This window comes from Arachis ipaensis, chromosome B1, assembly GCF_059453495.1.
Source record: "Arachis ipaensis isolate K30076 ecotype BB chromosome B1, ASM5945349v1, whole genome shotgun sequence".
Taxonomy (NCBI): Eukaryota; Viridiplantae; Streptophyta; class Magnoliopsida; order Fabales; family Fabaceae; genus Arachis; species Arachis ipaensis.
In genome coordinates this window covers 43,194,026-43,219,201 of record NC_142436.1, presented here as the reverse complement: position 1 = coordinate 43,219,201, position 25,176 = coordinate 43,194,026, and the positions used below count along the sequence as shown (strand labels likewise).

At 39.3% G+C, this 25,176-nt stretch overlaps 1 protein-coding gene across 1 annotated transcript; it reads right to left on the bottom strand.

The window, feature by feature from the left end:
* Positions 1-14,098: 14,098 nt before the first annotated feature.
* LOC107605962 (protein FAR1-RELATED SEQUENCE 5-like) lies at positions 14,099-14,869 on the bottom strand. Its single transcript, XM_016307923.1, has one exon. It carries the CDS (start codon positions 14,867-14,869, stop codon positions 14,099-14,101), a length of 771 nt encoding a protein of 256 aa, XP_016163409.1.
* Between the last annotated feature and the right edge of the window lie 10,307 nt (positions 14,870-25,176).

Sequence of the window (25,176 nt, the reverse complement as noted above, 5' to 3'; positions counted from 1 at the left end):
TAAGACTTTAGACACTGCCCAGTCCAATTATACTACTACTGAGAAAGAGCTTCTTGCTACTGTTTTTGCTCTGGATAAATTCCGAGCTTATTTACTCGGTACTAGAGTAGTAGTGTTTTCGGACCATGCAGCTCTAAAGTATCTATTAGCTAAAAAGGAATCCAAACCAAGACTTATACGTTGGATACTGCTCTTACAAGAATTTGATTTAGAAATAAAGGATAGGAGTGGTAATCAAAATTTAGTAGCAGACCACTTGAGTCGCCTTGAACATATTAAGGATGATTCTACTCCTATAGATGATAATTTTCCTTTTGACAACTTGCAAGCAGTATCTAAGGTAATCCCTTGGTATGCACCTGTTGCTAATTATTTAGTTAGCCGCACATTTCCTCCACATTTTTCTAAACATCAAAGAGACAAGCTGAAAAGCGAGTCTAAATACTATATATGGGATGACCCATATTTATGGAGATGTGGCACTGACTAGATAATTAGACGTTGTGTGCCTCAATCAGAATTCCAGTCCATTTTAGAGGCCTGTCACTCATCTGAGAGTGGAGGACATTTTGGCCCTCAAAGAACAGCTAGAAAGATCTTAGACTGCGAATTCTGGTGGCCTACTCTTTTTAGAGACGCTGCTGAGTTTTGTAAATCTTGCCCCCCATGCCAGAAATTTGGTAATATATCCAGGAGGGATGAGATGCCTCAACAATATATGCTCTTCTGTGAAATTTTTGATGTTTGGGGCATTGACTTCATGGGTCCATTTCCAAATTTTAATGGATATTTTTATATATTGTTAGCTGTGGATTATGTTTCCAAATGGGTAGAAGCAATTCCTACCCGCACTGATGATGCTAACACTGTTGTTTCCTTTGTGAGAAACCATATTATATGTCACTTTGGATCACCACGAGCGATCGTGAGCAATCAAGGCACCCATTTTTGTAACAGGAGACTAACAGGATTGATGAAGAAGCATGGGATAATCCATAAAGTTGCAACAGGTTACCATCCCCAAACTAATGGGCAAGCCAAGGTATCAAATAGAGAAGTTAAGCGTATCTTGCAAAAGATAGTAAAGCCTCATAGAAAAGACTGGAGCACCAGGCTACAAGATGCATTATGGGCATATAGAACAGCATACAAGACGCCCATTGGGATGAGTCCCTTCCGCTTGGTTTATGGAAAAGCTTGTCATCTCCCAGTTGAAATAGAACACAGAGCCTTCTGGGCAGTTAAGGAGTGCAACATGGGAATTGAGAACGCCGGAGCTGAAAGGAAGTTGCAACTGCAGGAACTGGAGAACCTTCGCCTAGAATCTTATGAGAACTCCAGAATTTACAAGGAAAAGATGAAAGCTGTGCATGATCAAAACATCAAGAAGAAAGAGCTCCAACCTGGAGATTTTGTCCTCCTTTACAAATCTCGACTAAGGCTCATGCCCGGTAAGTTGAGATCAAGATGGGAAGATCCATACAGAGTAGAGAAGGCTGAACCGTACGGAGTTTATCACCTAAGCCATCCTTCAAGTTCTGAACATATTAAGGTTAATGGACAACGTCTGAAGCTGTACCATGGTGAGAAGGTGCAGAAAAATAAGGAGCTGGAGATCTTCCGCTTGGAAGACCCCCACATCGCAGCAGATTGAGCTAGTGGAGCGTCCAACTTACGGACGTTAAAGCAAAGTGCTTGGTGGGAGACAACTCACCGCGGTATGATCGTTCTTTTCTTCACTTTTAGTTTTTCTTCTTTAATAACTCTTCTCTTTATTAGTGCTTTCGTGCTCTTTCATTTACATGTCTTTATATTTCCAAAAAAAAAATTTTCGCCGCGCAACACGATCGCATCAGCGACGCGTCCGCGTCGCAAAGAGGGTGGAGAAAACAAATAAACAAACAGAGAGCTCGGCTGGAGTCCGGCTGGAGGTGTGCCAATGGCACAAATCGACCCACGCGACCGCGTCCCTGACGCGTTCGCGTCGCATGGGAATCATGGCTTCCTACGCGACCGCATGCCCCACGCGGCCGCGTGCCCTAAGTTTTCGACGTAAAAGGGTGCACAGTAACATTCTGTGTGAGAGTGATGCTGGATTGGTGCTGGAAGCACAATACTTGTCACGCGACCGCGTCACCGACGCGGCCGCGTCACCCATTTTACAACGCATACTCATGCGATCGCGTGACCCACGCGATCGCGTCACCCAATTTGGCAATTAAATTAAAATGAACAGAGAGTTGTGCTGGAGCGAACTGTACTCGCGCCAGCAGCGTAACATGGGTCACGCGACCGCGTGTCCGACGCGATCGCGTCCCCCTACCTGACGCGCACCCACGCGAACGCGTGCCCCACGCAGCCACGTCGCATGCGCCTTTTTTTTCGCACAGCTCAACCTAAATTGCCAAATTATCTTATCTTTCTCTCCCCCAAATCCTAATTTTTCTCCCCCCCCCCCTTTTATTCCCTTACTTCCCCTCCCCCTTCTATCTCACCTTTCACTCTCTATCCCTCTCACCACCATTAACAGGGTTTTACTTTCTTCTTCCTTCTTCTCTTTTCCATCATTCTTATTATATTATATAAATTTTTATTTTCTTTTTCTTTCCTTTTTCTTTTCACTTTTGTATTTTATTTTCTTCTTTCCCTTTTTACATGGTGCTAGAAAATTTTTGAGTCATTATCCCTCATTATATGCTTGTGAATTATTGTAAATTGTTTGGCAATTATTTTTCTCCCATTTAAGGGATTGCTTGCATGTTCATCTTCATATTTTCCATACCCTATTCACCATGCATGTTATGTGTTTGTGAAAAAGCTCATGTAGCATTATGCACTTCTCTATGTTGCTATACTATTCAATGCTTGCTTTTCACAACTTTCCCTTATTATTTTATTAATTGAATTCAATTGTCAATACAAACGTGATGGTTTGTTACGAAGTAATGCTTGGTCTATGCTACTCATGCCCTTTACCAGCATGCCAATAAACACCTTGCATTCACTTATTTTTCTCTGCACTAGCTATTTTCCATTGATGGCTTTTCATATGTACTCGAGAGCATGTGTTAATGTCATCTACATTTTGCTGTGCATCATTCACTCTCTTTTCCGTTTCCTTCCTTGCTGTATATCTCTTTAAATTTAATTTCCTTTCTCTTCCCTTCTTTCAGGATGGCCACCAAGAAAGGAAAGGAGAAAGCAACCTCCAAACCACCAGCAAGACGAGGAACTAAAAGAGCATTAGTGGCAGAGCCTTCTTCAACCGATGTCAAGCCCTCAACAAAAAGAGTTAAGCGGATAATAAAGGTTGACGAAAAAGAGAAAGCCTTTCCAGCAAAGGACACTGCACGATTTCCCAATCGCTACTGTGAGCAGATGTTCCCTATCATGGCAGAAAGAAATTATAACAATGAATACCTTCTTATCCTCCAGTCCAATATTGCCACCTTTGTTGAGCCACAAATTGAGCGACGACAATGGGGTTTCCTACGGAAACAGCCAAGGCAGGTCAATCTTTCTTGGGTAGTTGAGTTCTACTCCAACTTCTACATGCTGACCCTGCAGTCTGTTTATGTCCGGCAGAAGCAAGTCCCCATCACAGAAGAGGCCATTCAGCAAGCTCTGAGTCTTCCCCCTATTCTAGCAGGAATGGACGCTTTTCAAGAAGCCACTCTTCAGCGCCAGAGATACCAATTCAACTGGGACTCCGTTCTCGGAGTCATCGCATTACCTGGCAGCCGTTGGATCTACGGATACCACCGTACCCGCCCTAAGGGAATCTTAGCTTCCGCACTTACCTTGGAGGCTCGCGTATGGGCACAGATCATGTCCCATTACGTCTTTTCGAGCACTCATGAGTCCTCCTTCACTGCAGACATGGCTGTTCTACTATGGTGCATCCTTACAGACCAACTTCTGAATCTCGCAAGACATATCCGGAATGCTATGGAACACATACAAATTGCGGGCAACTTACCTTTCCCCGCCTTGGTCTCAGATCTTGTCTCAGCAGCCGGAGTTTCCTACAGAGCTGGGGACACCAAAGCCATGCTTCCACGGGATGATCAGTATGTCCCTAACGGGAAATACCTCAGACTCTCAGCAGCCACTACCAGCCTTCCTACTGCTCCAGTTGAAGATAATCCTTCTTCAACACCACAAGCATCTACAACTGAGAAATTGCTCCAGCAGATAATCAAACGATTGGATCGGCAAGAACAGAAAGCAAAGATGAGAGAGCGCCGTAACGAGCGCCGATTCAAACACCTCAAGGAGCTACTCAAGGGACGCTTCAGAGACTCAGACACCCCGGACTCCACTTCCTTTACTAGCACAGGGAGCCATGACGGTCCCGATGATGGAGATACTGCTACCAGCCCACCCCTGTTTCTGACAGATGGCACCGAGGACGGTGAAAAGCCTTAAGTGTGGGGAGGTCGGTCAGTACCTGACTTCCGGAGGTAAATTCTCTTCTCTAGCACCAATAATTAGGATATTTTAGTTAGATTTTCTTTCCTTTATAGAATAGAATAAATTTCATAGGTTAGGATAGTTGCATGCATGTTCTACTTGATTGAAAAGACAATAAGTTTCTTTTAAAAAAATCTATTTTTGGAACAAAATTTCACTAATTTTTCAAAAAAAATTCTTATGATAAATTTGCTTGAGTTGTAATTGGAACATGATATTTGAGTTAAAGAACACACAACCTGTGAAAGATTTGAGCCTTTATGAATGGTTACATTATTTAATCATAATTATTTCGTTCTTGTGTGTTTACTTCTCTATGATTGTAATCTATATTTTGTTTTATCTTATATGTCTAATAGTTATTATATTTGCGTGCTTGCACATGATTGAGGCCATTATTTGTTTAAACTCACTCATCCAAATTAAGCCTACCCTTTTCAATTACCTTTGTTAACCACTTTGAGCCTTTAATTCCCATTTGTTCGATATTTTACCACATTACTACCTTAAGCCGAAAAACAATCGTATATCCCAAATTGAATCTTTGGTTAGCTTAAGATAGAATTGTGTGTGCTAGTTAAGTATGGGAAATTGTGGGAACAAAAGTTGTTAAGAGAATGTGTCATGAAAATTTAAGGGGAATTTGGATACCTACTCATGTGAAACTACAAGAATTAAAAATCTATGTGCATTGATAAGCTTTATTTATTTATAAAAATAATAATAATAATAATCAATAAATAAGGGGACAAAATTACCCCAATGTTGAATTCAGAATTCAAAGATCAATGCACATAAGATAGAACCAAAATATAAGTTGATACATGAGTATGGATTGAAAAAGGGAATTCTGGGTAGCTAGGTATGAACTTTAAAGATGACATTAAGTGTATACAAGTTATGTTAGAGCTTGGGTTAATTAAAGATTCAATTTATTAGCTCACTTGACCAAATATACACCCCTACCTGTACCTTAGCCCCATTACAACCTTGGAAAGACCTCATGATGTTTGCATTGGTATATTAACTATCGTTGATTGGTTAGGAGAAGAACAAAAATTAGAAAGCATGATTAGAGAAGGATAGAGTGACCACCCTATACACTAGAGATTAGAGCATACATACATTATCAGTGAGGGTTCAATACTTGAATTTTCCAGTTCCTTGCTTTCATGAGCTATCTTCTTGCACTTTTATCTGTTTTATTGTGTAATGATAAAATTAGTGGAATTTGATTTGTAATTGTTTTGAAGAGCTTATTTACTTTTGATCAAGTGGACAAGAATCATATAGTTGCATTTATATATATATATATATATATAGGTTTGCATTGCATTTCATGAGTTTCTACATGTTCATACTTATTTCCTTATCTCCTTCAATTAAGCATGAGGACATGCTAATGTTTAAGTGTGGGAAGGTTGATAAACCACTATTTTATGATTTATATTGTGTTTAATTGTGTGGTTTTATCATGATCCTTACCCACTTATTCATTAAATTAGCATGCATTTAGATTTCTTTCCTGAATTTATTACATGTTTGAAAACTACTTCCTAGAGACTTTAATTATTTATTTTTAATTATCCTTTATTCCATTCGATGCCGTGATCTGTGTGTTAAGTGTTTCAGACTTTATAAGGCATGAATGAGTTGGAGATTGGAAAGGAAGCTAGCAAAAATGGAAGAAATACAAAAATTTTGAGGAGATAACCAGCGAGAAGTGACGCAGTCGCATGGCTCACGCGACCGCGCGAAGGAGAGCAAATCGCAGCGACGCGGCCGCGTGGCTCACGCGGCCGCGCGGATTGGAAAGCCCAAGCGACGCGGTAGCGTGGACGACGCGGTAGCGTGGACGACGCGAACGCGTGGCGAGGAAAAACGCGAATGACGCGTCCGCATGGATGACGCGATCGCGTGACATGTGCGATCTGCATAATCTGCAGAATTCGTTGGGGGCAATTTTGGACCCTATTTCGGCCCAATTTTCGGCCCGGAATTGCATACTAGAGTCAGAGAACATGCAGAAACAAATAAGACATTCATTCAGTCAACAGTTTTGGAGATCTAGTTTTTACTCTCTTAGGTTTTTCTCTCTAGGTTTTAGAATTTTAATTGGTCTTAGCATTGGAACATTGAGAAGAGTTATTTTCCCTCATCAAGACTTCATCATTCTAGTTTGTTTTCTTAACTTGGTTTCATTCTTCCATGTTCCTTGTTTTATTCAATTTTGTTATTTGAATACTTTTATGATTAATTAATGCAAGGATTATTTCTTTTTAATTCAATTTCAATTCCAATAATCATGTCTTCTTTTAATTCCCTTTCATGTGCTATGGATTCTTTATTTACAATGCGTGAGTAGTTTCCTTACTTGATGGGGAGTTGATTAAAAGGAATTCTTGAGTTGGAAGGATTGAAAGAAAAATTTGTAATTGGGTTAAATGTTGGATTGCTATCCTGTCACCAACGCCAATCCCTTTGAACTAAGTGGGTTACAACTTGTGAACAGATTTGGCATTCCAGCTTGTTTGACTTTCCCTTACTTAGTAAAGGATAACCAAACAGAACAACCATTAATTATAAATTAATCTTACAATCACTCCACCAGTAATAGAAATTCCAACCAATCAACTCCCAGTCAAGGCTTTTATTCATATTATTTAACTTTCCTCAATCTACATTCCAATTTACTTAGCTCAACTTCTTGGAACATCTGATTAATAAGATAGCACACTTTTCTGCAACTCGTTGGGAGACGACCTAGGACTTAAAACTCCTAGTAATTTTTAATTTAATTCTCTGTGACATATTTCTAAATTGATAGGCAGATTTTCGGTGAGTTAAGAACTATACTTGCAACGTAACCATTTGAATAATTTTTAATTCACTAGCTTCTGCGCCTCATCAATGAGCCTAGGTTTTGAATCCTGCTTTGTGAGTAGGTATTTAAGAGTAGCATGGTCAGTATACACAATCACCTTTGAACCTACTAAATAGGATCTAAACTTGTCAATGGCATAAACTACTACAAGCAGCTCTTTTTCTGTGGTTGTGTAGTTTTTTTGTGCGACATTTAGAACACGGCTGGCATAGTAAATGACGTGCAGAAGCTTGTTATGCCTCTGTCCCAGCACTGCACCAATGGCATGGTCACTGGCATCACACATTAGTTCGAATGGTAATGTCCAGTCTGGTGCAAAAATAACTGGTGCTGTGACTAACTTAGCTTTTAGAGTTTTAAATGCCTACAGACACTCTGTATCAAATACAAATGGTGTGTCAGCAGCCAACAGATTGCTCAGAGGTTTTGCAATTTTTGAAAAATCCTTTATAAACCTCCTATAGAATCCTGCATGCCCCAGAAAACTTCTGATTGCCTTAACATTGGCAGGTGGTGGTAATTTTTCAATTACTTCCACTTTAGCTTGATCCACCTCTATTCCCTTGTTTGAAATTTTATGCCCAAGGACAATTCCTTCAGTCACCATAAAGTAACATTTTTCCCAGTTTAAAACTAGGTTGGTCTATTGGCATCTTTTCAGAACAAGTGCTAAATGGTCAAGGCAGGAGCTGAATGAGTCTCCAAATACTGAAAAGTCATTCATGAAGACTTCCAAGAATTTTTCTACCATATCAGAGAAGATAGAGAGCATACACCTCTGAAAGGTTGCAGGTGCATTGCACAGACCAAAAGACATCCTTCTGTAGGCAAATACTCCAGAAGAACATGTGAATGCTATTTTTTTCTTGGTCTTGAGGATCTACTGCAATTTGGTTGTAACCCAAATATCCATCCAAAAAGCAGTAATAGTCATGACTTGCTAGTCTCTCTAGCATCTGGTCTATGAATGGTAAAGGAAAATGATCCTTTCGGGTGGCTGTATTGAGCCTTCTGTAGTCGATACACATACGCCACCCTGTAACTGTTCTTGTAGGAACCAGTTCATTCTTTTCATTGTGAACCACTGTCATGCCTTCCTTTTTGGGTACAACTTGGACAGGGCTTACCCAGGGGCTATCAGAAATAGGATAAATAATCCCAGCCTCTAGTAACTTAGTGACCTCTTTCTGTACCACCTCCTTCATGGCTGGATTTAGCCGCCTCTGTGGTTGTACCACTGGCTTAGCATCATCCTCCAATAGGATCTTGTGCATGCATCTTGCTGGGCTAATGCCCTTAAGATCGCTTATGGACCACCCAAGAGCTGTCTTGTATGTCCTTAGCACTTGAATTAGTGCCTTCTCTTCCTGTGGATTTAAAGCAGAGCTTATGATCACTAGAAAAGTGTCACCCTCTCCCAGAAATGCATATTTCAGGGACGGTGGTAGTGATTTGAGCTCGGGGTCAGGAGATTTCTCCTCTTCCTGAGGAATTTTCAGAGGTTCTTTTATTTCCTCTGATTCCTCCAGATCAGGCTGAACATCTTTAAAGATGTCCTCTAGCTCTGATTCGAGACTTTCAGTCATATTGATCTCTTCCACCAAAGAGTCAATAATATCAGTGCTCATGCAGTCATTTGATATGTCTGGGTGCTGCATGGCTTTGACAGCATTTAACTTGAACTCATCCTCATTGACTCTCAGGGTCACTTTCCCTTTTTGTATATCAATAAGAGTTCGTCCAGTTGCTAGGAAAGGTCTTCCTAGAATGAGAGTTGCACTCTTGTGCTCCTCCATTTCTAGCACTACAAAGTCAGTGGGAAAGGCGAATGGCCCAACCTTGACAATCATGTCCTCAAAATTATGCCTGATGGGTATTTAATGGAGCCATCAGCAAGTTGAAGACATATCCGGGTTGGTTTGACTTCTTCAGTCAAGCCAAGCTTTCTGATAGTGGATGCAGGTATTAAGTTGATACTTGCTGCAAGGTCACATAGAGCTGTCTTGGTACAAGCACCCTCTAATGTGCATGGTATCATAAAGCTTCCTGGATCTTTAAGCTTCTCTGGTAAGCTTTTCAGAATGACTGCACTGCATTCTTCAGTGAGAAAAACTTTTTCCATTTCTCTCCAATCCTTCTTATGACTTAAGATCTCTTTCATGAACTTAGCATAAGATGGTATTTGCTCAAGTGCCTCTGCAAACGGGATCTTTATCTCAAGAGTCCTGAGATAGTCTGCAAAGTGGGCAAATTGTTTATCCTATTTCGCTTGGCGGAGTTTCTGAGGATAAGGCATCTTGGATTTATATTCTTCAACTTTACTTGCTGCAGGTTTATTCCCTACAGAGGTGGTTGGAGAAGCCTTCTTAGAGGGGTTACTATCAGCACTTGCAGGTGTCTGATCCCTCATTAGCGTTTGAACGCCAGGCTTAGGTGCTGGATGGGCGTTTAACGCTAGCTTCCCACCCTTTTCTGGCGTTTAAACGCCAGAACTGGGCAAGGAATGCGCGTTTAATGCCAACTTTTCCCCATTTTCTGGCGTTTGAATGCCAGAAGTGGGCATCCACTGGGCGTTTGACGCCAATCTTTCACCCTTTTCTGGCGTTTGAACGCCAGAATTATTCCTCTCTGGGCTCTTGCTGTCCTCAGAGGGATTTTGGGCAGTGGTTTGGTTATCCTCTGTCAGTTGTTCCTTTCTTGGCTTTCTGCTACTTTGAGCTGAATTATTCAATGTCTTCCCGCTCCTTAGTTGAACAGCTTGGCATTCTTCTGTTATCTGTTTAGATAGCTACTGTCTTGTCTGATTCAATTGTGCTTCTATATTCTTGTTAGTATTTTTAGTGTCTTAGAGCATCTCTTTAAATTCTGATAATTATTTTGTCATAAGGAGTAATTGCTGATTAAGTTCAACAATCTGTTCTTGAGGATTAGGATCAGTAGTTACTGTCCTAGCCTCTTCTTTTATGGAGGACTCACTGCTTGAGTACAGATGTTGATTTCTAGCAATCATATCTATGAGTTCTTGAGCCTCTTCAATTGTCTTTCTCATGTGTATAGACCCACCAGCTGAGTAGTCTAGAGACAATTGAGCTCTTTTTGTAAGCCCATAGTAGATGTCTAACTGTACCCACTCTGAAAATATTTCAGAGGGGCATTTCCTTAGCATCCCTCTGTACCTCTCCCAGGCATTATAAAGGGATTCATGATCCTCTTGTTTAAAGCCTTGGATGTCCAGCCTTAGCTGTGTCATCCTTTTTGGAGGGTAAAATTGATTCAGGAATTTGTCTGATAACTGTCTCCATGTTTTCATGCTTGTTGTGGGTTGGTTATTTAACCACCTCTTAGCTTGATCTTTTACAGTAAATGGAAACAGTAATAATCTGTAGACATCCTGATCCACTTCTTTATCACGTACTGTGTCAGCAATTTGTAAGAACTGTGCCAGAAACTTAGTAGGTTCTTCCTGTGGAAGACCGGAATACTGGCAATTTTGCTGCACCATGATAATGAGCTGAGGATATAGCTAAAAACTGTTTGCTTTGATGGGAGGTATACAGATGCTACTCCCATATGCAGCTGTAATGGGATTAGCATATGACCCCAGAGTCTTTCTGGACTGTTCATTTCCATTTATGTCCATGATGGAGAAAAGAGAATTGATATGAGTTGCAATTAAATTATATTTTAAATTTTTTTGTTTGTTTACCGAAATTAAAATAAAATAAAATAAAATAAAATAATTGAAAAATTGAATATAAGTTCGAAAATTAGAAGAAAATGAAATAAAAGCAAATTGAAAACTAAATTAATTAATTAATTAAAAAGATTTTGGAAAAAGCAAGCTTAGTTAATTTCGAAATATGAAAGAAAAAAGTAGTTAGGTGATTTTTTTGAAAAAGATTTTGAAATTAGCAATCAAAAAGATATGATTGAAAAGATATGATTGCAACTTATTAAAAAAAGATATGATTGAAAAAATATAATTGAAGAAATTAAAAAGATTTGATTTTTGAAAAAGATTTGAAAAGATCAATTTTTCTTTTAAAATTAGAATTTTGACTTGACTAAAAAAAGATATGATTTTGAAAATCTTTGACTAATTTAATGCAAAATTTCGAAATTTATGAGTAAAATAAGGAAAATATATTTTTTTTTATTTTTGAATTTTAATGAGGAAAGAGAAAAATAACAAAATAACACTAAAATTAGAAATTTTAGATCAAAAGAAAGAGAACAAACAAGAAAACTTTGAATGTCAAGATGAACACCAAGAACACTTTGAAGATCAAGATGAACACCAAGAACAAATTTTTGAAAAATTTTTAAGTAAATAAAAGCACAAGGGACACCAAACTTAAAATTTTTAGAAAATCAAACACAAATTTTCAAAAATTTTAAAGGAAAACACAAAAAAGACACCAAACTTAGAATTTTTAAAGATAAAAAAAGAACTAAGAACATGAAAATTCAAAAAATTGAAAGAAATAAAATCATGCAATTGACACCAAACTTAAAATATGAAACTAAACTCAAATAAAAGACTCAATTTTAGTGACTCTAAATCAAAAAAAATAAATTATTCCTAATCTAAGCAACAAGATAAACCGTCAGTTGTCCAAACTCGAACAATCCCCGGCAACGGCGCTAAAAACTTGGTGCACGAAATCAATCACACTTTTGTAATTCCGCACAACTAACCAGCAAGTGCACTGGGTCGTCCAAATAATACCTTACGTGAGTAAGGGTCGATCCCACGGAAATTGTCGGCTTGAAGCAAGCTATGGTTATCTTGTAACTCTTAGTCAGGATATCAATAATTCTCATATTTAATTGTAAAAAGTAAAAGAACATGAAATAAATACTTATTTTGCAGTAATGGAGAACAGGTTGAGGTTTTGGAGATGCTCTGTCTTCTAAATCTCTGCTTTCCTACTGTCTTCTTCTTCATGCACGCAAAGCTCCTTCCATGGCAAGCTGTATGTTGGTGGATCACCGCTGTCATGGCTAACATCCATCCTCTCAGTGAAAATGGTCCAAATGCGCTGTCACCGCACGGCTAATCATCTGTCGGTTCTCGATCATGTTGGAATAGGATCCATTGATCCTTTTGCGTCTGTCACTACGCCCAACACTCGCGAGTTTGAAGCTCGTCACAGTCATCCCTTCCCAGATCCTACTCGAAATACCACAGACAAGGTTTAGACTTTCCGGATCTCAAGAATGGCCGCCAATAATTCTAGCCTATACCACGAAGGTTCTAATCTTAGATTAGAAACCCAAGAGATATGCACTCAAGCTATTGCAGATAGAACAGAGGTGGTTGTCAGGCACACGTTCATAGGTGAGAATGATGATGAGTGTCACGGATCATCACATTCATCAGGTTGAAGTGCAAATGAATATCTTAGAATAGAAGCAAGCGTGATTGAATGAAAAATAGTAGTAATTGCATTAATTCATCGAAACACAACAGAGCTCCTCACCCCCAACCATGGGGTTTAGAGACTCATGCCATCAGAAATACAGTATGAAACGTGTAAAGTGTCATGAGGTGTCCAAATACAATAGCAAAAGGTCCTATTTATAGAAAACTAGTAGCCTAGGATTTACAAAAATGAGTAAATAATGCAGAATCCACTTTCGGGCCTACTTGGTGTGTGCTTGGGCTGAGCATTGAAGCTTTCACATGTAGAGACTTTTCTTGGAGTTAAACGCTAGCTTTTGTGCTAGTTTGGGCGTTTAACTCCAGCTTTTATGCCAGTTCTGGCATTTTGACGCCAGAATTTTTATGCTTACTTAGAACACCGGTTTGGGCCATCAAATCTTGGGAAAAGTATGGGCTATTATATATTGCTGGAAAGCCCAGGATGTCTACTTTCCAACGCAATAGAGAGTGCGCCAATTGGGCTTCTGTAGCTCCAGAAAATCTACTTCGAGTGCAGGTAGGTTAGAATCCAACAGCATCTGCAATCCTTTTTCAGCCTCTGAATCAGATTTTTGCTCAGGTCCCTCAATTTCAGCCAGAAAATACCTGAAATCACAGAAAAACACACAAACTCATAGTAAAGTCCAGAAATGTGATTTTTGAATAAAAACTAATAAAAACATAATAAAAACTAGCTAAAATATACTAAAAACATACTAAAAATAATGCCAAAAAGCGTATAAATTATCCGCTCATCAAACACGCCAATCCTTCCCCGGAGTGCCGTATCGAGAGACGGTGTGGATAAAATACGAACCGTTGTCTTCAGAATCAACTATCCTCATTGCATAGGCCCTGTCAAGAATGGGAACAAACAAATAGAATATTGTCCGAGTGTAGTTCTCGGCTGCACTCCGCTCTAACTGTTTCAGGTTGGTGGTCATAATAGGGTCACCCTTTGCACACTTGAAATCAGCCTCCACTTCCTTTGCATGCACGAACATCAAGCATCGATGAAAATGACGTAAAAAATCAGTGTAACTGTATCGAAACTTAACATACCGTGATATCACAGCGTGCAAGCCCTCGCACCTTGAGGTTGTGCGAAATCCGGCAAAGAACTTTCCTCGTATGTGTGTTGTGGCCCAACTGTGCCTTCTCTCGTACATGTCTTGTACCCATCTTTTATTAGAGACGCCAAATTTCTCCACCATCTCAAACCACTTTCTCTGGAATGTTCTGACCTCGTAGTCGCCAAGCATGCAATCCCTAAACATCCTGGTGAATTTAGGCTTTCCGATGTTGCTCGCGGCGTTTCAAAGTAGATGCCAAGCACAGAGTTGATGGTGAGCCTCTGGAAAAACTTGCTCAATCACAGACTTCATTTTCCTGTCACCGTCGGTTATTATGGACACAGGAGCCTTCCCTTTCATTGCAGTTTGCAACTGTTGAAGTAGCCAGACATAGGTCTTTTCTTTCTCGTCTGCTACTAGTGCAGCGGCAAAGACAACCGTTTGGTTGTGGTGATTCACACCGGACAATACTACAAGAGGTGAAAGGTAAAAATTTTTCTTGTACGTTGCATCAAATGTAACCACGTCTCCAAATACCTGGTAATCAATTTGGCTGGTGCCGTCACACCAAAACAAATGTTGTAACACGCCCTCCCCGTCAACAACTTTGTAGTAGAGTACTGAATCATTTGCCTTGCACTCTCGGAGATACCTTAAGCACGATTCCGCGTCTAGGCCACCCTCCCTTCGTTGCTTCGCATTTACATTGTGCATGTCCCTTGTTGTGTATGGGACATTATGATACCCGCCGGCTAGGCTCGCCATAAAATCGTGAATTCGTGAGACGCCAATGCCCTCTTTGCGCATGTCGTTCATCTGCTCAATATCCGCTTCGCTCATCCTCCGATGGCCTAGGAGCATGGATGAAAATCGCAACTCAAGTACGTGGTGGTTATGTGCGTCTGAAAAGTATGCAACATACCAACGTTCTAATTCATCATCCATGCGAAGTAGCATCCTTGCAGGGCATCCACACCGTGTCTCGGCCCTCGGCCTCTTTTGCCGGTTAGGCATTGAGTAGAACTTGGGGGATCAGTACCCTTGTCGGTGGCACACGAACTCCTGCCGTATCCTTACTTTGCCACGTTTTTCGCTTCTGGAACGTCTCACGCTGAAGGTATGGTGCTTTGCATATTGCTGGTAGAACTCAAATGCAATGTTAACATCTGTGAAATTAAAGCGGAGAACCTCCTCCTCGCTCAAGTTCAAAAAATCAATCGAACCTATCGATTCGGCAGAACCAACAGCGTACAAGTCACCATCCGCATAATTGTTAGACATTCCTCCGACGCCATCCAAATTATCTTCCAATTCAACCGCATCCCCATTGTCGACATCGGCCTCTGCATGATGGTCGTGTTCTGTTTCATCTTCCTGTAAATCGTACTCCTCCGACTCCATCCTTGCAAAGCCTTCACCCTCAAATAATCCATCTCCATGGTCTACTCCGTCGCACATTTATGCTTCCTTGGTGACACGCACACCCCCAGTGGTATCTTTATCCCTGGAAACTGATGAGCGGATAATTTATACACTTTTTGGCATTGTTTTTACATAGTTTTTAGTATGATTTAGTTAGTTTTTAGCATATTCTTATTAGTTTTTAAATAAAATTCACATTTCTGGATTTTACTATGAGTTTGTGTGTTTTTCTATGATTTCAGGTATTTTTTAGCTGAAATTTAGGGACTTGAGCAAAAATCAGATTCAAAGATTGAAGAAGGACTGCAGATGCTGTTGGATTCTGAGCTCCCTGCACTCAAAGTGAATTTTCTGGAGCTACAAAAGTCAAAATGGCGCGCTCTCAATTGCGCTGGAACGTAGACATCTAGGGCTTTCCAGAAATATATAATAATCCATACTTTGCTCGAGTTTAGATGATGAAAACTGGTGTTCAATGCCAGTTCCATGTTGCATTATGGAGTTAAACGCCAAAAACAGGTTGCAAAGTGGAGTTAAACGCCAGAAACAGGTTACAAACTGGCGTTCAACTCCAAGGAAGACCTCTACACGTGTAAAGCTCAATGCTCAGCCCAAGCACACACCAAGTAGGCCCCAAAAGTAGATTTCTGCATCATTTACTCATTTCTGTAAACCATAGTAACTAGTTTAGTATAAATAGGACTTTTTACTATTGTATTTGGAATTTTTGGATTATCTTTTGATCCTTTAATCATGTTCAGGGGGCTGGCCATTCGGCCATGCCTGGACCTTGTTCTTATGTATTTTCAACGGTAGAGTTTCTACACACCATAGATTAAGATGTGGAGCTCTGCTGTTCCTCATGAATTAATGCAATTTATTATTGTTTTTCTATTCAATTCAAGCTTATTCCTATTCTAAGATATTCATTCGCACCCAAGAACATGATGAATGTGATGATTATGTGACGCTCATCACCATTCTCACCTATGAACGCGTTCCTGACAACCACTTCCGTTCTACATGAAGATGAGATAGAATGAGTATCTCTTAGATATCTAATACAGGGGACCGAGTTTGAGATATTAGAATCTTCGTGGTATAAGTTAGAATCCATGGACGGCCATTCCTAAGATCTGAAAAGTTTAAACCTTGTCTGTGGTATTCCGAGTAGGATCTGAGAAGGGATGGCTGTGACGAGCTTCAAACTCGTGAGTGCTGGGCATAGTGACAGACGCAAAAGGATAACTGAATCCTATTCCAGTATGATCGAGAACCGACAGATGATTAGCCATGCAGTGACAGTGCATTGGACCATTTTCACTGAAAGGACGGGATGTAGCCATTAACAACGATGATGCCCAACATACAACTTGCCATGGAAGGGAGTAGGAATGATTGGATGAAGACAGTAGGAAAGCAGAGGTTCAGGAGGAACGAAAGCATCTCTATATGCTTATCTGAAATTCTCACCAATGAATTACATAAGTTTCTTTATCCTAGTTTATATTTTATTTATATTTTTATTAGCAATTCACCATAACCATTTGAATCCGCCTGACTGAGATTTACAAGGTGACCATAGCTTGCTGCAGGCCGACAATCTCCGTGGGATCGACCCTTACTCACGTAAGGTTTATTACTTGGACGACCCAGTGCACTTGCTGGTTAGTTGTGCAAAGTTGTGACAAAGTGTGATTCACGTTTGAGAGCACCAAGTCTTTGGCGCCATTGTTGATGATTGCAATTTCATGCACCAAGTTTTTGGCGCCGTTGCCGGGGATTGTTCAAGTTTGGACAACTGACGGTTCATCTTGTTGCTCAGATTAGGTAATTTTATTTTAATTTTAAGTTTTTGTTTTTATTCTTTTTATTTTTGAAAAATTTTCAAAAAAAATTTAATAAAATCATAAAATCAAAAATATTTTTGTGTTTTTTGTTTGAGTCTTGAGTTAAATTTTAAGTTTGGTGTCAATTGCATGTTTTTAAAATTTGTGCATTTTTTTCGAAAACTCATGCATATGTTCTTCATAATCTTCAAGTTGTTCTTGACAAGTCTTCTTGTTTGATCTTCATATTTTCTTGTTTTGTGTCTTTTGTTATTTTTCATATGCATTTTTGCATTCATAGTGTCTAAACATGAAAAATCTCTAAGTTGGTGTCTTGCATGTTTTCTTTTCTTGAAAATTTTCAAAAATAAGTTCTTGGTGTTCATCTTGACATTCAAAGTGTTATTGGTGTTCATCTTGAAACTCATAGTGTTCTTGCATGCATCTTTTATTTTAATCCAAAATTTTTATGTTTTGCATCAATTTTATGTTTATCTCTTTCTTCATTAAAAATTCAAAAATAAAAAAAATATATTTCCCTTATTTCACTCATAAATTTTCGAAAATTTGAGTTGACCTTTTCAAAACTTTTTAAAATTTAGTTATTTCTTGTGAGTCAAATCAAATTTTCAATTTAAAAATGCTATCTTTTTCAAATCTTTTTCAAAAATAAAATCTTTTTCATTTTTCTTTTATAATTTTCGAAAATTTCAAATTGATTTTCAAAAATCTTTTTCTTATCTTGTTCATAATTTCAAAATATTTACTAACAATTAATGTGATTGATTCAAAAATTTTTAAGTTTGTTACTTGCCTATTAAGAAAGGTTTAATCTTTAAATTTTAAAATCATATCTTCAAGTTTCTTGTTAGTCAAGTAATCAACTTTGATTTCAAAAATCAAATCTTTTTAATTTCTCTTTCAAATCTTTTTCAAAATAAGTTTCAATCACATCTTTTTCAAAATAAATTTCAAAATCTTTTCTAACTTCTTTTCTAACTTCTTATCTTTTCAAAATTGATTTTCAAATCTTTTTCAATCAATTTTATCTTTTTGTTTGATCTTATCTTTTTCAAAACTACCTAACTAATTCTCTCTCTCTAATTTTCGAAAATCCCTTCCCTCTTTTTCAAAATTCTTTTTTATTTAACTAATTGTTTTAAACTTTAATGTAATTTAATTTCATTTTTCTTTTTGATTTTCGAATTATAGCTTTGATTTTAAATTAAAAACAGAAAATTTTTTAATTTATTTTATTTAATTTTCGAATTCTCTCATCTCTCATCCCCTTCTGTTTATTTATTCATCTACTAACACCCCTCTTTCACTCAAGAATTCGAACCCATTCCTCTCCCCTGTGTTTGGATTCTCATCTTTTTCTTTTTGCTACTCTTCTCTTTTTATACTTACATTAGGAATCTCTATACTGTGACATAGAGGATTCCATATTTTCTTTTTTGTTTTCTTCTTTTTCATATGAGCAGGAACAAGGATAAGAACATTCTTGTTGAGGCTGATCCTGAACCTGAAAGGACTCTGAAGAGGAAGCTAAGGGAAGCTAAAGCACAACTCTCTGGAGAAAATCTGACTGAAATTTTCGGAAAAGAAGGAGACATGGCCAAAAATAATAACAATGCAAGGAAGATGCTTGGTGACTTTACTGCACCAAATTCCAATTTACATGAAAGAAGCATCTCAATCCCTGCCATTGGAGCAAACAATTTTGAGCTTAAACCTCAATTAGTTTCTCTGATGCAACAGAATTGCAAGTTTCATGGACTTCCATCAGAAGATCCTTTTCAGTTCTTAACTGAATTCTTACAAATTTGTGATACTGTTAAGACCAATGGGGTTGATCCCGAGGTCTACAGGCTTATGCTTTTTCCGTTTGCTGTAAGAGACAGAGCTAGAATATGGTTGGACTCTCAACCTAAGGATAGCCTGAACTCTTGGGATAAGCTGGTCACAGCTTTCTTAGCCAAGTTCTTTCCTCCTTAAAAGCTTAGTAAGCTTAGAGTGGATGTTCAAACCTTCAGACAGAAAGAAGGTGAATCCCTCTATGAAACTTGGGAGAGATATAAGCAACTGACCAAAAAGTGTCCTTCTGACATGCTTTCAGAATGAACCATCCTGGATATATTCTATGATGGTCTATCTGAGTTATCAAAGATGTCATTGGACCATTCTGCAGGTGGATCCATTCACCTAAAGAAAATGCCTGCAAAAGCTCAAGAACTCATTGACATGGTTGCAAATAACCAGTTCATGTACACTTCTGAAAGAAATCCTGTGAGTAATGGGACGCCTCAGAGGAAGGGAGTTCTTAAAATTGATACTCTGAATGCTATATTGGCTCAGAACAAAATATTGACTCAGCAAGTCAATATGATCTCTCAGAGTCTAAATGGATTGAAGGAATCATCCAACAGTACTAGGGAGGCATCTTCTGAAGAAGAAGCTTATGATCCTGAGAACCCTGCAATAGCAGAGGTGAATTACATGGGTGAACCCTATGGAAACACCTATAATCCCTCATAGAGAAATTATCCAAATTTCTCATAGAAGGATCAACAAAAGCCTCAACAAGGCTTTAATAATGGTGGAAGAAACAGGTTTAGCAATAGCAAGCCTTTTCCATCATCCACTCAGCAACAGATAGAGAATTCTGAGCAGAATCCATCTAGCTTAGCAAATATAGTCTCTGATCTATCTAAGGCCACTTTAAGTTTCATGAATGAAACAAGATCCTCCATTAGAAATTTGGAGACACAAGTGAGCCAGCTGAGTAAAAGGGTCACTGAAACTCCTCCTAGTACTCTCCTAAGCAACACAGAAGAAAATCCAAAGAGAGAGTGCAAAGCCATTGATTTGACCATCATGGCCGAACCTACAAAGGAGGAGGAGGACGTGAATCCTAGTGAGGAAGACCTCATGGGACGTTCAGTGACCAATAAGGAGTTTCCCTTTGAGGAACCAAAGGAATCTGAGGCTCATCTAGAGACCATAGAGATTCTATTGAACCTCCTTCTGCCCTTCATGAGCTCTGATGAGTATTCTTCTTCTGAAGAGAATGAAGAAGTTACTGAAGAGCAAGTTGCTAAGTACCTTGGTGTAATCATGAAGCTGAATGCCAAATTATTTGGTAATGAGACTTGGGAAGATGAACCTCCCTTGCTCACCAATGAACTAAATGCATTGGATAGGAAGAATTTACCTCAAAAGAAACAGGATCCTAGTAAATTCTTAATTCCCTGTAACATAGGCACCATGACCTTTGAGAAGGCTCTGTGTGACCTGGGGTCAAGAATAAACTTAATGCCACTCTCTGTAATGGAGAAACTTGAGATCTTTAAGGTGCAAGCTGCCAGAATCTCATTAGAGATGGCAGACAACTCAAGAAAATAGGCTTATGGACAAGTAGAGGACGTGTTAGTGAAGGTTGAAAGCCTTTACATCCCTGCTGATTTCATAATCCTAGACACTGGGAAGGATGAGGATGAATCCATCATCCTTGGAAGACCCTTCCTAGCCACAACAAGAGCTGTGATTGATGTGGACAGAGGAGAGTTAGTCCTTCAACTGAATGAAGACAACCTTGTCTTTAAAACTCAAGGTTCTCCTTCTGTAACCATGGAGAGGAAGCATGAAAAGCTTCTCTCACTGCAGAGTCAACTAAAGCCCCCACAGTCAAACTCTAAGTTTGGTGTTGGGAGGTCCCAACAATGCTCTGAACATCTGTGAGGCTCCATGAGAGCTCACTGTCAAGCTATTGACATTAAAGAAGCGCTTGTTGGGAGGCAACCCAATGTTATTTAATTATATCTATTTTATATTTTTTATTATTTCGTGTTTTATTAGATTGATGATCATGTGGAGTCATAAAAACTACTGAAAAATCAAAAACAGAATGAAAAACAGCATTAAAAATAGCACACCCTGGAGGAGGAGCATTCTGGCGTTTAAACGCCAGAAACAAGCATCTGTCTGGCATTTAACGCCAGAAACAAGCATCTGCCTGGTGTTAAACGCCAGAAACAGGCTACATTTGGGCGTTTAATGCCAGAAACAAGCAGCAGTCTGGCGTTAAACGCTAGGATTGCACAGCAAGGGCGTTTTACACGCCTAATTGGAGCAGGGATGTTAAGTCCTTGGCCCCACTGGATCTGCGGACCCCACAGGATCCCCACCACTTCTTCTCTCCTCTTCACACCCTTTCATAACTCTCTTCCCCAAATACCCTTCACCAATCACCTCACTCACTCTTCCCCATCATATCTTCACTATTCACATCCATCCATTCTTCCCCCATAAACCCCACCTACCTCCAAAATTCAAATTCTTTTTCCTCCCAAACCCAACCCTAATGGCCGAACCCTAAACCCCCCCACTCCTATATAAACCCCTCATTCCTTCTTCATTTTCACACAACACAACCCTCTCTTCTTCTCCATTGACCGAATACACATTCTACCTCCATCTCCTCCATTTTTTTCCTCTTCTCCTTCTTTCTTTCTTTTTTTGCTCGGGGACGAGCAAACATTTTAAGTTTGGTGTGGTAAAAGCATAGATTTTTGTTTTTTCATAACTATTAATGGCACCTAAGGCCAGAGAAACCTCAAGAAAGAGGAAAGGGAAGGCAATTGCTTCTACCTCTGAGCTATGGAAGATGGAGAGATTCATCTCAAAGGTCCATCAAGACCACTTCTATGAAGTTGTGGCCAAGAAGAAAGTGATCCCTGAGGTTCCTTTCAAGCTCAGAAAGAATGAGTATCCGGAGATCCGACTTGAGATCCAAAGAAGAGGTTGGGAAGTTCTCACCAACCCCATTCAACAAGTCGGGATCCTAATGGTTCAAGAGTTCTATGCAAACGCATGGATCACTAGGAACCATGATCAAAGTGTGAACCCGAATCCAAAGCATTGGCTTACCAGGGTTCGGTGAAAATACTTAGATTTCAGTCCAAAAAATGTAAGGCTGGCGTTTAACTTGCTAATAATGGAAGAAAACGTAAGCCCCTACACTAGAAGGGTCAACTTTGACCAAAGGTTGGACCAAGTCCTCATGGACATATGTGTGGAAGGAGCTCAATGGAAAATTGACTCAAAAGGCAAGCCGGTTCAATTGAGAAGACTTGACCTTAAGCCTGTAGATAAAGGATGGTTGGAGTTTATTCAACGCTCAATCATTCCTACTAGCAACCGGTCTGAAGTTACTATAGACCGGGTGATGAGCGAATAATTTATACACTTTTTGACATTGTTTTTAGTATGTTTTTAGTAGGATCTAGTTACTTTTAGGGATGTTTTCATTAGTTTTTATGTTAAATTCACATTTCTGGACTTTACTATGAGTTTGTGTGTTTTTCTGTGATTTCAGGTATTTTCTGGCTAAAATTGAGGGACTTGAGCAAAAATCAGATTCAGAGGTTGAAGAAGGACTGCTGATGCTGTTGGATTCTGACCTCCCTACACTAAAAATGAATTTTCTGGAGCTACAGAACTCAAAATGGCACGCTTCCAATTGCGTTGGAAAGTAGATATCCAGGGCTTTCCAGCAATATATAATAGTCTATACTTTGTCTAAGTTTAGATGACGTAAACTGGCGTTCAACGCCAGCTTTCTGCCCAATTCTAGCGTCCAGCGCCAGAAACAAGTTGCAAAGTGGAGTTCAACACCCAAACTGGCACAAAAGCTAGCGTTCAACTCCAAGAATGACCTCTGCACGTGTAACATTCAAGCTCAGCCCAAGCACACACCAAGTGGGTCCCGGAAGTGGATTTATGCATCAATTACTTACTTCTGTAAACCCTAGTGACTAGTTTATTATAAATAGAACTTTTTATCATTGTATTCACAGTCTTAGTTATTCTGGTTCCCCTCTGGGGCCGAGACCAATGAACTCTATTATCACTTATGTACTTTCAACGGTAGAGTTTCTACACTCCATAGATTAAGGTGTGGAGCTCTGCTGTTCCTCAAAGATTAATGCAAAGTACTACTGTTTTCTATTCAATTCATCTTATTTCGCTTCCAAGATATTCATTCGCACTTCAACCTGAATGTGATAAACGTGACAATCATCATCATTCCCTATGAACGCGTGCCTGACAACCACTTCCGTTCTACCTTCGACTGAATGAGTATCTCTTAGATCTCTTAATCGGAATCTTCGTGGTGCAAGCTAGAATGATGGCGGCATTCAAGAGAATCCGGAAAGTCTAAACCTTGTCTGTGGTATTCCGAGTAAGATTCAATGATTGAATGACTGTGATGAGTTTCAAACTCGCGATTGCTGGGCGTAGTGACAGACGCAAAAGGATAGTAAATCCTATTCCAGCATGATCGAGAACCGACAGATGAATAGCCGTGCCGTGACAGGGTGCGTTGACCACTTTCACTGAGAGGATAGGATGTGACCATTGACAAGGGTGATGCCTCCAGACGATTAGCCGTGCCGTGACAGGGCATTTGGATCATTTTCCCGAGAGAAGACCGAAAGTAGCCATTGACAATGGTGACGCATTACATAGAGCCAGCCATGGAAAGGAGTAAGACTGATTGGATGAAGATAGCAGGAAAGCAGAGGTTCAGAGGAATGAAAGCATCTCTATTCGCTTATCTGAAATTCTCACCAATGATTTACATAAGTATTTCTATCCCTATTTTATTAATTATTTTCGAAAACCCCATTACTATTTTATATCCGCCTGACTGAGATTTACAAGGTGACCATAGCTTGCTTCATACCAACAATCTCCGTGGGATTCGACCCTTACTCACGTAAGGTATTACTTGGACGACCTAGTGCACTTGCTGGTTAGTTGTGCGAAGTTGTGAACCATGGTATTGGCATCATGTTTTTGGCGCCATTACCAGGGAAAGAAAGAGCGATGAATTTTACATAATTAAAGTGTAATCACAATTTCTGCGCACCACCCCGCCATCATGATCCATTGTATCATGATTGGGGAGGAAGTGGAAGTTCATGAGATTATACCTCAAGAACTCTACAAGGTAGCTGACAAGTCTTCTACTTTGGCAAGGTTAGCCTTTCCTCACCTCATTTGCCACCTCTGCAATTCGGCTGGGGTTGACATAGAGGGAGACATCCTCATTGAAGAGGATAAGCCCATCACTAAGAAAAGGATAGAGCAAACAAGAGATCATGGACCTCAACAAGAGCATGAGGAAATTTCCCACGATGAAATCCCTGAGATACCTCAGGGGATGCGCTTTCTTCCACAGAATTATTGGGAGCAAATCAATACCTTCCTAGGAGAATTAAGTTCCAACATGGGACAACTAAGAATGGAGCACCAAGAGCACTCCATCATCCTCCATGAGATTAGAGAAGATCAAAGATCTATGAAGGAGGAGTAACAAAAATAAGGAAGAGACATAGAGGAGCTCAAGAGCACCGTTGGTTCTTCAAGAAGAGGAAGACATCACCCTTACTAAGGTGGACCCATTCCTTAATCTCCTTGTTCTTATTTTCCTATTTTTCGTTTACTATGCTTTATGTTTATGTTTGTGTCTGATTACATGATCATTTAAGTGTCTATGCCTTAAAGTTATGAACGTCCTATGAATCCATCACCTCTCTTAAATAAAAACTGTTTTAAAAACAAAAGAACAAGAAGTACATGGTTTCGAATTCATCCTTGAAACTAGTTTAATTATTTTGATGTGGTGACAATACTTTTTATTTTCTGAATGAATGCTTGAACAGTGCATATATCTTTTTGATATTGTGGTTTATGAATGTTAAATATGTTGGCTCTTGAAAGAATGATGAAAAAGGAGAAATATTATTGATAATCTGAAAAATCATAAAAATGATTCTTGAAGCAAGAAAAAGCAGTGAATACAAAAGCTTACAGAAAAAAAAAAGAGAAAAGAAAAAAATAGCTAAAAAAAAGAAAAAGCAAGCAGAAAAAGCCAAAAGCTCTTAAAACCAAAAGGCAAGAGCAAAAAGCCAATAGCTCTTAAAACCAAAAGGCAAGGGTAATAAAAAGGATCCAAGGCTTTGAGCATCAGTGGATAGGAGGGCCTAAAGGAATAAAATCCTG